The sequence below is a fragment of the Phocoena sinus genome, chromosome 15 (assembly GCF_008692025.1).
Source record: "Phocoena sinus isolate mPhoSin1 chromosome 15, mPhoSin1.pri, whole genome shotgun sequence".
Taxonomy (NCBI): Eukaryota; Metazoa; Chordata; class Mammalia; order Artiodactyla; family Phocoenidae; genus Phocoena; species Phocoena sinus.
The window spans coordinates 62,543,242-62,556,524 of record NC_045777.1 but is presented as its reverse complement, the minus strand read 5'-3'; the positions used below and the strand labels follow the sequence as shown (position 1 = coordinate 62,556,524).

Sequence of the window (13,283 nt, the reverse complement as noted above, 5' to 3'; positions counted from 1 at the left end):
TTAGAGAGGCTACTGTATACAGCTATTATATTAGCCTCTCTAATATACTCCAACCTCAGTGGCCAGGCGATTCTTTCTTGTATAGACTCTAAATCCTTCCTGCTACAAGTTAAACCCAACAGGAAGGGCCAACTGGAATGGGGTGACCAATAAACCCACTTTTGAGTCCAACAGGAATCTCCTTTATCATGCCCTTGGGTTTGCCATTGCCAGCCTGTGCCACCCAGGGAAATCTGCGATGGCTGTCTTCTTCTTCCTTCCTCCTCCTTCCTCCTCCTCTGCCTCTGTCATCACTGTCATCATGTCATAGCTCTTGATGTACAGGACCTTCCCCTATGGCTCCTGAGGGTCCTGGATAATGTAGAAAAGACATAGCTCAGTCTGACTTGAAGAATCTTAAGAGTATTTTATTGACTCCCCAGTATCTTCACTGGGGACAAGCAATGCCCTAAACCAGGGATTGGCGAACTACAGCCCAGGTGCCAAACCCAGCCCACAGCCTACTTTTGTAAATAAAGTTTTATTGGCACACAGTTTAGCTCAGGCCTGGCCAGCACAGTTAAAACCCACATCCTGTAAGAGCCCACCAGAGCTATTTTATCAGTTCCTTCCATTTCATAGTCAAAATAATAAAATTAAAAAGAGGTCCCCAAATTTAATTTAAAAACCAGATTGTTGTCAAGCCTTCACTGGATGAGAGGGGAACTTTGGGTGTGAGGAGAGGGTATTCACCGCCAGCAAAGCTCCACACCTTTTGGAAATCACAGGCATCATGCTGGGCTCTGGCAAAGGGAGGCTGCCGGAGGAGGCTTACTAGGAGAAGGCAAGGATAGAGACGAGGCCTTCCTAGCAAAGGCTACCATGGCTGATGCCCTACTGTGCGCAGAGCCCTTTAAAGTTCTGACCTATTGGTCTCTTCATTGATGTTTGTGGATTCCCATCATGGCAACCACTAATGTTTCCTCTCTGACCTCGGAAGATCCGGGAGGGAAACAGGAGGACTGGAGCCCTGCCCTTAGTTCATAACTGAAGCAGAAGCACCTGACCGGTGGGGTGGTCCTTGGCAGGTGGACTACAATGCAAACGCCTGGCTGACCAAGAATATGGACCCGCTGAATGACAATGTGACTTCCCTCCTCAATGCCTCCTCGGACAAGTTTGTGGCCGACCTGTGGAAGGACGGTAAGGCCCTGCCTGCTGAAGCAGGAGGACTGAACTCCCTCCAGCCCCTTCCAGCTGCCCCTGATTCCCACACCTGCTCCCAGGAGGGGCGGGCCTTTGTGCGGTGGGGGAGAGGGCAGTGTTGGCAGGTGCTAATGATGTCTGATTGACACATTCAACAAATTCCTGAGGCCCTCAACCCCACGCCTGGACCCCAGGGAGAAGGTCCTGAGTCAGGGCTCAGGCACTGATGGAGGAAATATCCTAGAAGGCATGTTGGGTCAGAAGGCCCCTCTGGAGTCAGAAAGCCTTAACTGAATTCTCTTCTCTGCCATGTACCAGCTGTGTGATCTTGGACAAGTCACTTGACTGCCTTAAGCTTCCCTGTCCTCATTGCTAAAGCCAGAAAAAAAATAATAATCCCCTACCTCCCCTAAGATTATTGTGAGGGTGAAATGAGATCAGTGGGGCCAAGCTTGACCATGGATCAGGATCTCCTGGGAGGCTTGTTAAAACGCAGATGATCGCTGGGCCTCCTCACAGGGATGGGGCCTGAGAATTTGCATTTCTAACAAGTTCCTGGGTGGTGCTGATGCTGCTGGTTTGGGGACCACACTTCGGTTCCCTTTAAGAATTAGAGAATAGATAACCCAGGTGAAGTACTTAGCATTCGCTAGCCCATAGTAGGGACTTAGTATATATCAGCTGCTGCAATGACTATTAGGGGTGGTGGGCTTTACTGCTTTTGTTCCTGGACCTCGGTGCCCACAGCAGATTTCACTCTTGACACACAGCCTGTGGGCCTAGGGCCTACAGGACTGGCTGCCCTTGCTTTAAGCATGGGGTTCAGTTCTGCCAACATTTCCTGGGTGTCAAGGCCCTGGGATGGGGTAACAGCATCTCAACCTGGGTCATACCTCACACCTAGGACTCATGATGAACTCAGCAAGTCCTTCCTTCAAGGAGCCACAGTCTTGTGGGAGAGGCAGACAAACAAAGACATTATTACATGAAGCCTAGTTGAGCACAAGGAGCAGAAATGGTGGGGTCTAATGCCAGTGGGGTTGAACCCCACAACACCATCAACCAACTGGATACAATTGACTATACCTGTAGTCTGTGTTGTCCAACAGCAGAACACATGTTCTCCTCAAGCTCATGTGGAACATTCACCAAGATGGACCACACTCTGGACCCTAAAACACACCTTAACAAATTGAAAAGAATAGAAGTCATACAATGTCTGCTCTTAGACCACAGTGGAATTGAACTAGAAATAACAGAAAGAGGGCTTCCCTGGTGGCGCAGTGGTTGAGAGTCCACCTGCCAATGCAGGGGACACGGGTTCGTGCCCCAGTCCGGGAGGATCCCACATGCCATGAAGCGGCTGGGCCCGTGAGCCATGGCCGCTGAGCCTGCGCATCCAGAGCCTGTGCTCTGCAATGGGAGAGGCCACAACAGTGAGAGGCCCACGTACCACAAAAAAAATAACAGAAAGATAACTGAAAAATCTGAAAATATGTGGAGGTTAAGCTACACACTTCTAAATAACACAATGGGTCAAAGAACAAATTTCTTTGACCCATGTGTTATTTAGAAGTGTGTTGTCATTTGTTAATTTTCTCAAGGGAAATTTTAAAATGTTGAACCAAATGAAAATGAAAACACTACTTATTAAAATTTGTGGGATGCAGCAAAAGCTGTGCTTTGAGGGAAATTTATAGCAATGCCAGGATTGGGCTTGGTATGTGCAGCACCTGCTGGGCCAGTAGGAGTCTCTCATTCCATTCTGAAAGAAAAAGAGTCTTGGTGGTGATAATAGTAATAATAATAATACCACCACCCACTCTTTGTTGCTTTGTTGAGCCCTTACCAAAGTGCCAGATTCCTATGTTGGAGTGTTTGCTATGCCTTCTACCCAGAATATTCCTTCTCTTGATATCTGCCTGACTACTTTCTGGTCTCTACTCAAAAATATCAGTTTATCAGAGGGACACCCCCATCATGCTAAGAGATCACCCCCATCATTCCCAACCCACCTTAACCCTGCTTTATCTTTCTAAGCACACCTTCACCACCCCAAATATTATATACCTACATGTGTGATCATTGTCTGCTCCTTCCATTAGAATATCCATAGGATATGAGCTGGGGTCAGGGGGACACAGGGTCTGTGTTTTGTTCACGTCTGTATGCCCAGGGCCTGACACACAGTAGGCTCTCAATAAATATTTGTTGGTGGATGAAGGATTGAAGGCAGGCAGGGAAGTAAGCACTTCGCATGCCTTATTCGCTTGTTCCTGCCCTGGGAGGTAGATGCTGTCATCAACTCCATTTCATAGAAGGAGAAACTGAGGCACAAAATGACGCTAGGCCAAGGCAGTGGCAAAAGCAGGATTTACTCCCACGTCTCTGTGACAATGTCAGAGAGAATTTGTTCTTTCTGTCACTTAGGAGCTCTCGGGGTCTCAGAAATAGATAATATAGTACTTGGAAAGCAAAGCCCCCTGTGCCTCCATTTACCTGCCTCTAGAGGGAAGGTGTTGGCTGGCAGAGGAAAGAATGGGGAATGGTGCCCACAAGGGAGCAGGGGACCTGAGGTCTCAACCTTCCAGGCTGGTCCCCTGGCCTGCTGTGGAGGTTCAGGTTCCCTGGGTGGGCCGACATCACCCTTCATGTGCCCACAGTGGACCGCATCGTGGGCCTGGACCAGATGGCCAAGATGACGGAGAGCTCGCTGCCCAGCGCCTCCAAGACCAAGAAGGGCATGTTCCGCACCGTGGGGCAGCTCTACAAGGAGCAGCTGGGGAAGCTGATGACCACGCTGCGCAATACCACCCCCAACTTCGTGCGCTGCATCATCCCCAACCATGAGAAGAGGGTGAGGCTACCACCCGGCTCTTGGGGGGTCAGAAGGTCCCCCCGGGACATCATCAGGGTCTGTGGGGAAAGGGAAGGCAGAGCGGGGTACAAGGGCTGGAGGAAAGCTTGACCACCACCCCACCACCCCGAGGGCTCCATCTGACATGGGTAAGAGGCGCTCATTTCCCAGCCTGGAGGCAAAAGAAGGCAAGAGAGGAAAGGAGAATGCACCCGGGGACCTTGAGCCCTGGAGTGGCTGCACAGGGTATCAGATCACTCATTCGTCCATTATTCCAGCTAATAATTACTGAGCTCCACTTGTGCCAGGATACAGTGCTGGATAAATTATTGTCCTTGCCTGCAGGTTTCTTATAATCTAGGGCAGGGGTGCTTTAGCTGGGGGCAATTGTGTGCCCTCCCTCCCCTGCAGGGGAGATTTGGCCATGTCCGGAGACATTTTTAACGGGGAGGGGGCAGTTACTGGCATCCAGTGCATAGAAGCCAGGGATGCTGCTAAACATCCTTCAGTGTGCAGGGCAGTCCCCCACCACAGAGAATTATCCAGGCCGAGATGTCAGTATTGCTGAGGTTGTGGGAGAGGTAGACAGCTGATACCCATGATGTTATCTGGGTAAATTATGAGAACACCAAAGAGCTGGGGCTCCCACTTGAGACTGGGGGCTCCGAGAAAGCTTCTTAGAGAATGGGAAGTTGGTGATGCTGAGAGCAGTGTGGGAAGGGCACCCTAGGCAGAGGGACCAGAATAAGCAAAAGCGTGGAGGTGAGAAATGAAGGGTCTGGGCAAGGAAACGCTAGGTGGGTCATTTTGTGTTGACGTGTGATGGTGTGAGGCAGGGATTGGGAAGAGCTGAGGCTGGAACTGTGGGTGGGGCTAGATTGTGGAGTTCCTGTGGGTGGACCAGAGCTTGGCCTTCCTGCTGTAGGATGCCATCGGGGGCTTTTAAAAGCAGGGGTATGTCATGATCAGATTCACATTTTAGAAACCAAATAAGGGGATAAGAGAGTCAGGACAGGGTGGGACGATAGTATGAAGTTGTTGTGATCATTGGGACAGGAGAAGATGGGGGTGAGTAGATGGCAATGACAATGGTAGTGGAGAGAAGTGTGTAGATGGGGAGACATTTGGGAGGTAGGAGTCATAGAACTGGTGATGGACAGGAAGTGAGGGAGGGAGAAGTGACGAGGAGGAAGCCCCAGGTGATGCTAGTGCCACCAAGTACAAGAGGTGACACCAGAACCCTCAGCTGAGCTCTCACCTGGTGCCCCGTGATCCCCCATGGCCTGGCGAGGTGGGTCACCAGGCCTGAGATTTGGGGCTTGCTGCTCCCCGCGGCCCCGGCGGCCCACTGCCCTTTGCGTCTTTGCAGTCCGGAAAGCTGGACGCCTTTCTGGTGCTGGAGCAGCTGCGGTGCAACGGGGTCTTGGAAGGCATCCGAATCTGCCGCCAGGGATTCCCTAACAGGATCGTCTTCCAGGAGTTCCGCCAACGGTGAGCCCACCGGGGCCGGGCACGGGTGGGGCAGCGGGTGGGATAGGGGTGAGCAGGCTGGGTGGAGGGACAGACGGACGACAGAGATTCACTCGGTCGGTGACTCCTGCCCTGTGTCTCAAGCTATGAGATCCTGGCCGCAAACGCCATTCCCAAAGGCTTCATGGACGGGAAGCAGGCCTGCATTCTGATGGTGAGCCCAGCCCCAGCCCCACCTCAAATATCCAACTGCAGACCTCCCGGCCTCTGGTGGCACTTCCCGCAGCTGCTCCGGGTGGGACCCTCCTTAAACACACTTAACCCCTGGCCAAGTGGCATAGCCGAGAACGGGAACTCTCATCCTCCTTCCTTCTGCAGATCAAAGCCCTAGAACTCGACCCCAACTTGTACAGGATTGGGCAGAGCAAAATCTTCTTCCGAACTGGCGTCCTGGCCCACCTAGAAGAGGAGCGGGACTTAAAGATCACCGACGTCATCATGGCTTTCCAGGCGATGTGTCGCGGCTACCTGGCCAGAAAGTAAAGGCCCACGCGCTATCACCTCCCTGCAAACACAGGCCAGAAATACAAAATTTCGCGGGCTTTCTGGCCTCATGTTCTGATTTTCTGATTCTAAGAGGCCATCTGCTCTAAGATGCATCATTGATTGAATGGCAGCCTTTTCTTGGGGGAGAGAAATGCTACCACTTTAAATATATGCACTAGTTATAAGGGCAGGGCAGGAAGGAGTTAAGACCATGGGCTCTGGAGAGTTAGACGTGGGTTCTCACCCTGGCTCCCCTACTTATTTGCTGAAGAACCTTGGGAAGGTTACTCTACCTCTGAGCCTCAGGAAAATGAACATAATCATTCCTGCCTCATAAACTTCTTTTAATGAGGGGTCAATGAAATACTGCATGAAAAGGGTTGAGAACAGTGGCTGGCTATCATTTCAGAAATGTGAGAATATGATAAAGTGTCTGAGGAAAGAGTATTTGTGTCTATACCCCTATGTCCAAGTGGGACTCATAAGGCAAAGTCTTAGAAGGCCTGATGCCCCCTCTGTTTTGGGAATCCTGAGGGCTGGGTGAGGGCTGCAGTTCCTCCATGAAACTCACACCCCAAACAGGACACAGGGGCTGGCAGAGTAGCTCCTGTCCAGGGCATATGTCTTCAGGAGGTACGGACCATGCACTCATCTGCAGAGCCCTGACTGTGTCAAGCTGATTCATTGTCAAGTAAACCCAGGATGGTCAAGGTCAAATCTGGGGAGCTCTTGGTCCAGGGACAGACCTAAACTGTTAACTTTCATAACTAAATTCTCTGTTGCCACCCCTCCCACCTCCAGACTAACTGGGGCAATTTTATTCTTCAAATTCACCCACATCCAAGATGGCAGCCGCAATGGCAGCCGCACAGAGGCGAGAGGATGGTGCTCACTGTTCTGTGGTTTCTCAAACCCAGTAGCCCTTAAGTAGGAAGAGTGCTGGTTCTGTGTCAGGTCTGGGATTTTAAATTATCTGAGGAAAGGATAGGTTTGTCAGACACTCAGCTTTGGGGAAGATGTGGCACAGCTGAGGGTGTAGGACAGCCCTTAGGAACGGTGTAGCATAGATCAGTTTCCTGGGTGTTGTCAGGACCACAGACCTGAATCCAGGGCATTTTGTGAGCCTTGGGTCTTCCTTGTCCACTGAGAAAGGCTCTGGCCTCCAGATGGTATACTTTTGCTGATGCTCAGAGCTTCCTGGAGAATCTGGGCTGGAGAGAATGGGGGACGTCCTTGTACAAATCACTAAATCACAAGCCAAAGAGAAGCATCGTGCCTTCGGGATGCCGCGGGGCGGGATGCCGTGACAACACAGTGAGGTGTGTGCTGAGCCAAGCAGGTCTTCTCACAGCTCCCCTTCCCTCTCCCCAGGGCTTTCGCCAAGAGGCAGCAGCAGCTGACGGCCATGAAGGTGATTCAGAGGAACTGCGCTGCCTACCTCAAGCTGAGGAACTGGCAGTGGTGGCGGCTCTTCACCAAAGTGAGTGCCTCCTTCTCCCACCCCCCATCCCCCCACCCAGTCCTGGGTCTTCACTTGGACGCTGTCCATGTGGAACTGGAGGTCATTGACAGCAGGTGTGCAACTGAGGGCTCGAAACCAAACCTTGCCCTTTGGCGATTCTCCAGGCCTGAGAAAGGCCCCCTCTTTGGCACATGGGTTACAGCCATGACCTTAACCCAGATGCAGAGCATTTCCATCACCGCGAGGATCACCTGTTGCGCCTTTAGAGCCCTACCCACTTCCCTCCATAGCCCCAGCAAGCACGAATCTGTTCTCCATTTCTATCATTTTGTCATCTCAAGGATGTTCTATAAATGGGGTCCTTCAGGATGTCACCTTTTGAGATGGGCTTTTGTCACGAAGCATCACTCCCTGGAGATCCCTCCATCCAGCTTGTTGTGTGTATCCATTGTCTGTTTCTCTGGGTACAACTTGGTCTTGCAGCATCGCTGGCTGTCATGAGCCAATCGTGCAAAGACTTGCTCTGTAGGGACAGACATGGCTTTCTCTTAGGTGCCCTTGAGTGTGTAAATGGGCACAAACCTTTTTCACTGAGCAAGTATGTATTGAGGAACTACTGTACACCAGACACGTGCAAGGTGCTAGGGGTGCCCTGGCCTCATGAATATTCTAGTCGAGTGGGGAAGCAGACGGGGTCAGCACAGGAACAATGCCCATGGCAGACTGGGGTCAGCGCAGGAAGGTAGCCACAGTGTGTCTGACAGGGGCTCCCCTAGTCCCAGTCAGGGCTTGAACACAGGAGTTAGGAGTCAGCTTGGTGAAGAGCAGTGAGGGGAAGCTGCTTTTGGAAATGTTCATCCCCACTGACCCAACTTCTAGAAAACTCTTCTCAGAAAACCATCTGAAATAAAGAAAATCAAGAATGAAGGGCATTCATTTACAAGAGCAAAATTTCCGTGCCCAGCCCTGGCAGACTGACTCACACCAGCTCATCCATCAATGGGATATTTTTCAACCATTAAAAATGATGGTTATCTAAAAATCAAGTTGTAAAGCTGATGGGACAGCATGGGGTGATAATTATCTTATAGCTTTTAGTAATAAAAGCAGCAAGTAGGGAATTCCCTGGCGGTCTAGTGGTTAGGACTCCACGCTTTCACTGCCAGGCACCTGGGTTCAATCCCTGGGGGGTGAACTAAGATCCCACAAGCCGTGCAGTGCAGCCAAAAAAAAAAGCACTGGGCAGCGTGATCTCAGGTATTTTTTTTTCATGTGTAGGACAATGCTGAGAATGGGAGGTAGGATGTAGGGATTTTTCTTTCCTTTTCTCTCTGGAGGGAAACATATCAGTTTGTTGGCAGCAGTTCTCTCTCAGGATGGGACTAAATGGGGGGAGGGGAGACTTTCTCCTTTCACTTTGCACCTTTTCCCATTGCTCTAATTTAGGAATTTTCAATCTCAGCACTGCTGATATCTTGGGATGGATAATTCTGTGTCGGGGGGCTGTCCTGAGCATTCTAGAATGTTGGGCAGCATCCCTGGCCTATATCCACTAGATGCCAGTAGCATTCCCCACCCCAGTTGTGACAGCTAAAACTGTCCCCAGAAATTTCCAAATATCCCGCTAGGATCTGAGAGTGGGTAAAATTGTCCTTTGCTGAGAACCACTGATTTATTTATTATGAGAGTGTTTCCCTTGTGCCACAAAAGCAAGTGACGGGCTGACCCTCTGTGTGCAGGTGAAGCCCCTGCTGCAGGTGACGAGGCAGGAGGAGGAGATGCAGGCCAAGGAGGATGAGCTGCAGAAGACCAAGGAGCGGCAGCAGAAGGCAGAAAGCGAGCTCAAGGAGCTGGGGCAGAAACACGCGCAGGTACCGGGCCGGGAGCCTGGCCGGGGCTGTGGAGGGCAGGACGCCTGCTCCTGTGGGGCTCACGGGCCGTCTCCCCACCCTCTGCATGCAGCTGACTGAGGAGAAGAACCTGCTTCAGGAGCAGCTGCAGGCAGAGACGGAGCTGTACGCGGAGGCCGAGGAGATGCGGGTCCGGCTGGCAGCCAAGAAGCAGGAGCTGGAGGAGATCCTGCATGAGATGGAGGCCCGCCTGGAGGAGGAGGAAGACAGGGGCCAGCAGCTGCAGGCAGAACGGAAGAAGATGGCCCAGCAGATGCTGGTAAGGCACTGCAGGGGCAGCCCTCGGTGGGTACGAAATCCCTTGACCCTCACGGCAGGCCTGTGAGGTGCATCTGACGTTGTATGTCCCCTTTGGACAGAGAAAGAGACTAAGGCTCGGAGAGAAACCGCCATCTGCCCACACAGGTCTCCTTGGAAGCCCGCTCAGTTCTACTGCCCTGGCTTTCATGTGCAAACACCTTTCTTCCTAATAGCAACCCTGGATGAGGGGTAATTGTATCAGTAAGCTATTGTTGCAGAACCAAAACACCCCAAAACTTAGCAGCTTGGAAATAACAAACATTTATCTCACACAGTCGTGACTCTTGAGAGTGGCTTAGCTGGGTGATTCTGGCTTAGAGCCCCGTACAAGGTTGCAGTCAGGATGTCAGCCTGGGCTGCAGCATCTGAAGGCTGGACTGGGGCTGGAGGACTCACTTGCACATGGCTCACTCACGCGACTGTAGGCAGGAGGCCTCCGTTCCTCACTATGTGGGCTTCTCCATAGGGCTGCTTGAGTGCCCTCACAACGTGGCGGCTGGCTTTCCCCAGATGGAGTGAATGAAGAGACAACAGGGAGGAAGGTGCAAAGCCTTTTATAGCCTAATCTCTGACTTATACACTCCATCACTTCCTCTTGATATTATTTGTTAGAAGCAAGTCACTAAGTCCAGCTGACACTCAAGGGGAGGAGAATTAGGCTCCACCTCTTGAAGGGAAGAGTATCAAAGAATTTATGGGCATATTTTTAAACCACCATGGTATCTACTATCCCCATTTTACAGAGGAGGAGACTGAGGCTCCACAAAGAAAAGTGGCTTACCCAAACCTTTTCTTTGTGATGAAAGGAGATGGCAGAGCACTGCAGGGAGCCACAGGCTAAGCCTCTGTATCCATGAGTCCCCAGAGCTCCGGGAGTGACTTCGTTTTAAGCAAGGCTGTGATTCTTTTCCTTCCCCTACAAAGGACCTGGAAGAACAGCTGGAGGAAGAGGAAGCTGCCAGGCAGAAGCTACAACTTGAGAAGGTCACGGCTGAGGCCAAGATCAAGAAACTGGAGGATGATATTCTGGTCATGGATGATCAGAACAATAAACTGTCAAAAGTGAGTGGGGTTGAGCGTCTTTGTTAAAATGGCAGTCTCATGAGGGCTGAGGACTCCAGATGCCTTCCCTTTTTAGTCAGAGACAAGGTATTGAAGGCCGAGCAAGTAGTTACGTCCAGCATTGATGTGGCGGCCTTGTGACTGCCGTCTGGATGCAGGTGTGCCATGGATGGGGTCCCCGGTGGTCCCACCAGCACCAGGGCTGCCACGGAGCAAGTCTCAGAAACACCACGACCGAAGGAACCCCCAAGTTGTACAAGGGTGGGAGGGCAATACGCCTGGGATTCAGGGGCCCCTCTCACATTCTCACCGTCCATTTGCAGTTGGTAATAGGGGAACCAGCTGTCCTGGGACTGAAGGGTTTCTGGGATGTGGGACTTTCAGCCCCTAAGACGGAAATGTCCCAGTGTAAACCAGGATGACTAGGTCACCCTAGTCAGTAACCACTAAGCAGCCCCACTGAGGCGGACTACCTTTAGTCCTTTGAGCTGGGCACCGACTGCAAGCCAGTCTGTATCAGGTGCAGGGCACGCACAGTGGAGGAGGACCCTGTCCTCGTAGGGCTTATATCCTAGTGAGGCAGCAAGTAGATAATCATACACGCAAACGTTAATTGCCGTTGTGATCAGGACTCTGAAGGAGGTGTTCACCATCTTATAAGACCAGAGCACTAGGGGATGGGGGGTGGGATTCAGGGGAGGCTTCCTGGAAGAAGTGACATTTAAGTGGAAACCTGAATAGTGAGAAGCAGTTAGAAGGAGAGGGGGTGGAGGCACATCCCAGGCAGATGGTCCCGTCTGTGCAAGAGCCCTGAGGCTGGGAGGAGCTGGCCTGTGGTAGGAAAGGAAAGAGGGGCCCCCTGGCTGGGACGTGAAGTTGAGGGGTGGAGGGGCCTGAGATGAGGAGTCGTCAATCTTTGGAAATTATTATTGTTAAGGAACTTCTCTTTGCCCGTTGAAAACTCTAGGTTGCATTTGGTTATAATGTGGGCTTTGCTTTCAACTGTTTATCTGGAAATTACTAACAGTGAAATGTAGACCCTGGAGAAAAGGAAAAAATGAATGATATTTCTTTTTCTTTCCCCCCAAAGGAGCGAAAACTCCTTGAAGAGAGGATTAGTGACTTAACAACAAATCTTGCAGAAGAGGAAGAAAAAGCCAAGAATCTTACCAAGCTGAAAAATAAGCACGAATCTATGATTTCAGAACTGGAAGGTAAAACGGCTACCCAGTGATATTTTTTTTTGTTTTTTAAAAAAATTATATATATATTTATTTATGGCTGCATTGGGTCTTCCTTGCTGCGCGCGGGCTTTCTCTAGTTGCGGCGAGTGGAAGCTACTCTTCGTTGTGGTGCGCGGGCTTCTCATTGCGGTGGCTTCTCTTGTTGTGGAGCATGGGCTCTAGGCACGCAGGCTTCAGTAGTTGTGGCGTGAGGGCTCAGTAGTTGTGGCTCGCGGGCTCTAGAGCGCAGGCTCAGTAGCTGTGGCGCACGGGCTTAGTTGCTCAGCGGCATGTGGGATCTTCCTGGACCAGGGCTCGAACCCGTGTCCCCTGCATCGGCAGGCGGATTCTTAACCACCACGCCACCAGGGAAGTCCCCCAGTGATGTTTTGAGTGGACATTTTAAAAGTAGGAATATCAGACAGGAAATCTGAGAACGGAAGATTATTGCAGGAAGGGGACAACCCTATCCAGCTGCCTGCTCACCCTTAGTGAACACACACGTTAATTCCAGAAGGTGCTTGTCACCGGGACTGACTTTCCTTCCACAAGACAGTGGTGCCGGCGGGACAGTTACCAGTGGGGGGGATGTGTGAGTGTGAATTTCCTCCATGTGAAATGCCTGAGCGGAAAGGCTCGTCCTCCAGGGGTCTCTCTGGTAGTGTCCACCTCCTGAGGGGCCCTGGCTTTGTTGTAGTGCGGCTGAAGAAGGAGGAGAAGAGCCGGCAGGAGCTGGAGAAGCTGAAGAGGAAGCTGGAGGGCGAGGCCAGCGACTTCCACGAGCAGATAGCCGACCTGCAGGCGCAGATCGCTGAGCTCAAGATGCAGCTGGCCAAGAAGGAGGAGGAGCTGCAGGCAGCCCTGGGCAGGTAGCGAGGCTGGCGGGGCAGGTCCAGTGTGTGCTGGTGCCCTGAGGGCCACTGCCTATCTGCGGGGGCCTCGGTCTTCCTCCTCCTCCTCCAGGCAGGCCTCCATCTCATGCTAGGTGGCCCAGGCCAGGCCTCCCGGGTGCCTCCCAGTCCTGCTGCCACCTTCATAACTTTGCCTTTGAATTTCTTCTCTTCCCTCCAAACTCACCCTCTCTTCTCCCACTGTGTCTGCCTCTTGGGTGCCCAGCCTTTGTCGTCTACACCCCAGCTCTGGATTTCTGGTTGTGCACGGAGTCTGTTCTGTTGGCACCGCAAACACCACGGGTCTGAGGCTGAGAGGACCCTCCTGTCCCCCGCCCCCTCCTTCTGAGGTCCTTCTTTTTGCGAATGTGTCTCCTC

The 13,283-nt window shown here is 51.8% G+C and overlaps 1 protein-coding gene across 3 annotated transcripts in view; it reads left to right on the top strand.

Moving 5' to 3' along the window:
• MYH11 (myosin heavy chain 11) overlaps positions 1–13,283 on the top strand; it is a 127,119-nt gene that overhangs the window by 91,152 nt on the left and 22,684 nt on the right. For all 3 annotated transcript variants that reach the window (XM_032604060.1, XM_032604059.1, XM_032604062.1), the window contains 11 exons: positions 1,068–1,182; positions 3,849–4,042; positions 5,412–5,533; positions 5,657–5,726; positions 5,891–6,051; positions 7,430–7,538; positions 9,260–9,391; positions 9,483–9,689; positions 10,655–10,792; positions 11,883–12,006; positions 12,713–12,884. In XM_032604060.1, coding sequence (XP_032459951.1) covers positions 1,068–1,182; positions 3,849–4,042; positions 5,412–5,533; positions 5,657–5,726; positions 5,891–6,051; positions 7,430–7,538; positions 9,260–9,391; positions 9,483–9,689; positions 10,655–10,792; positions 11,883–12,006; positions 12,713–12,884 — 1,544 coding nt within the window. The remainder of the gene's footprint in view (positions 1–1,067; positions 1,183–3,848; positions 4,043–5,411; positions 5,534–5,656; positions 5,727–5,890; positions 6,052–7,429; positions 7,539–9,259; positions 9,392–9,482; positions 9,690–10,654; positions 10,793–11,882; positions 12,007–12,712; positions 12,885–13,283) is intronic.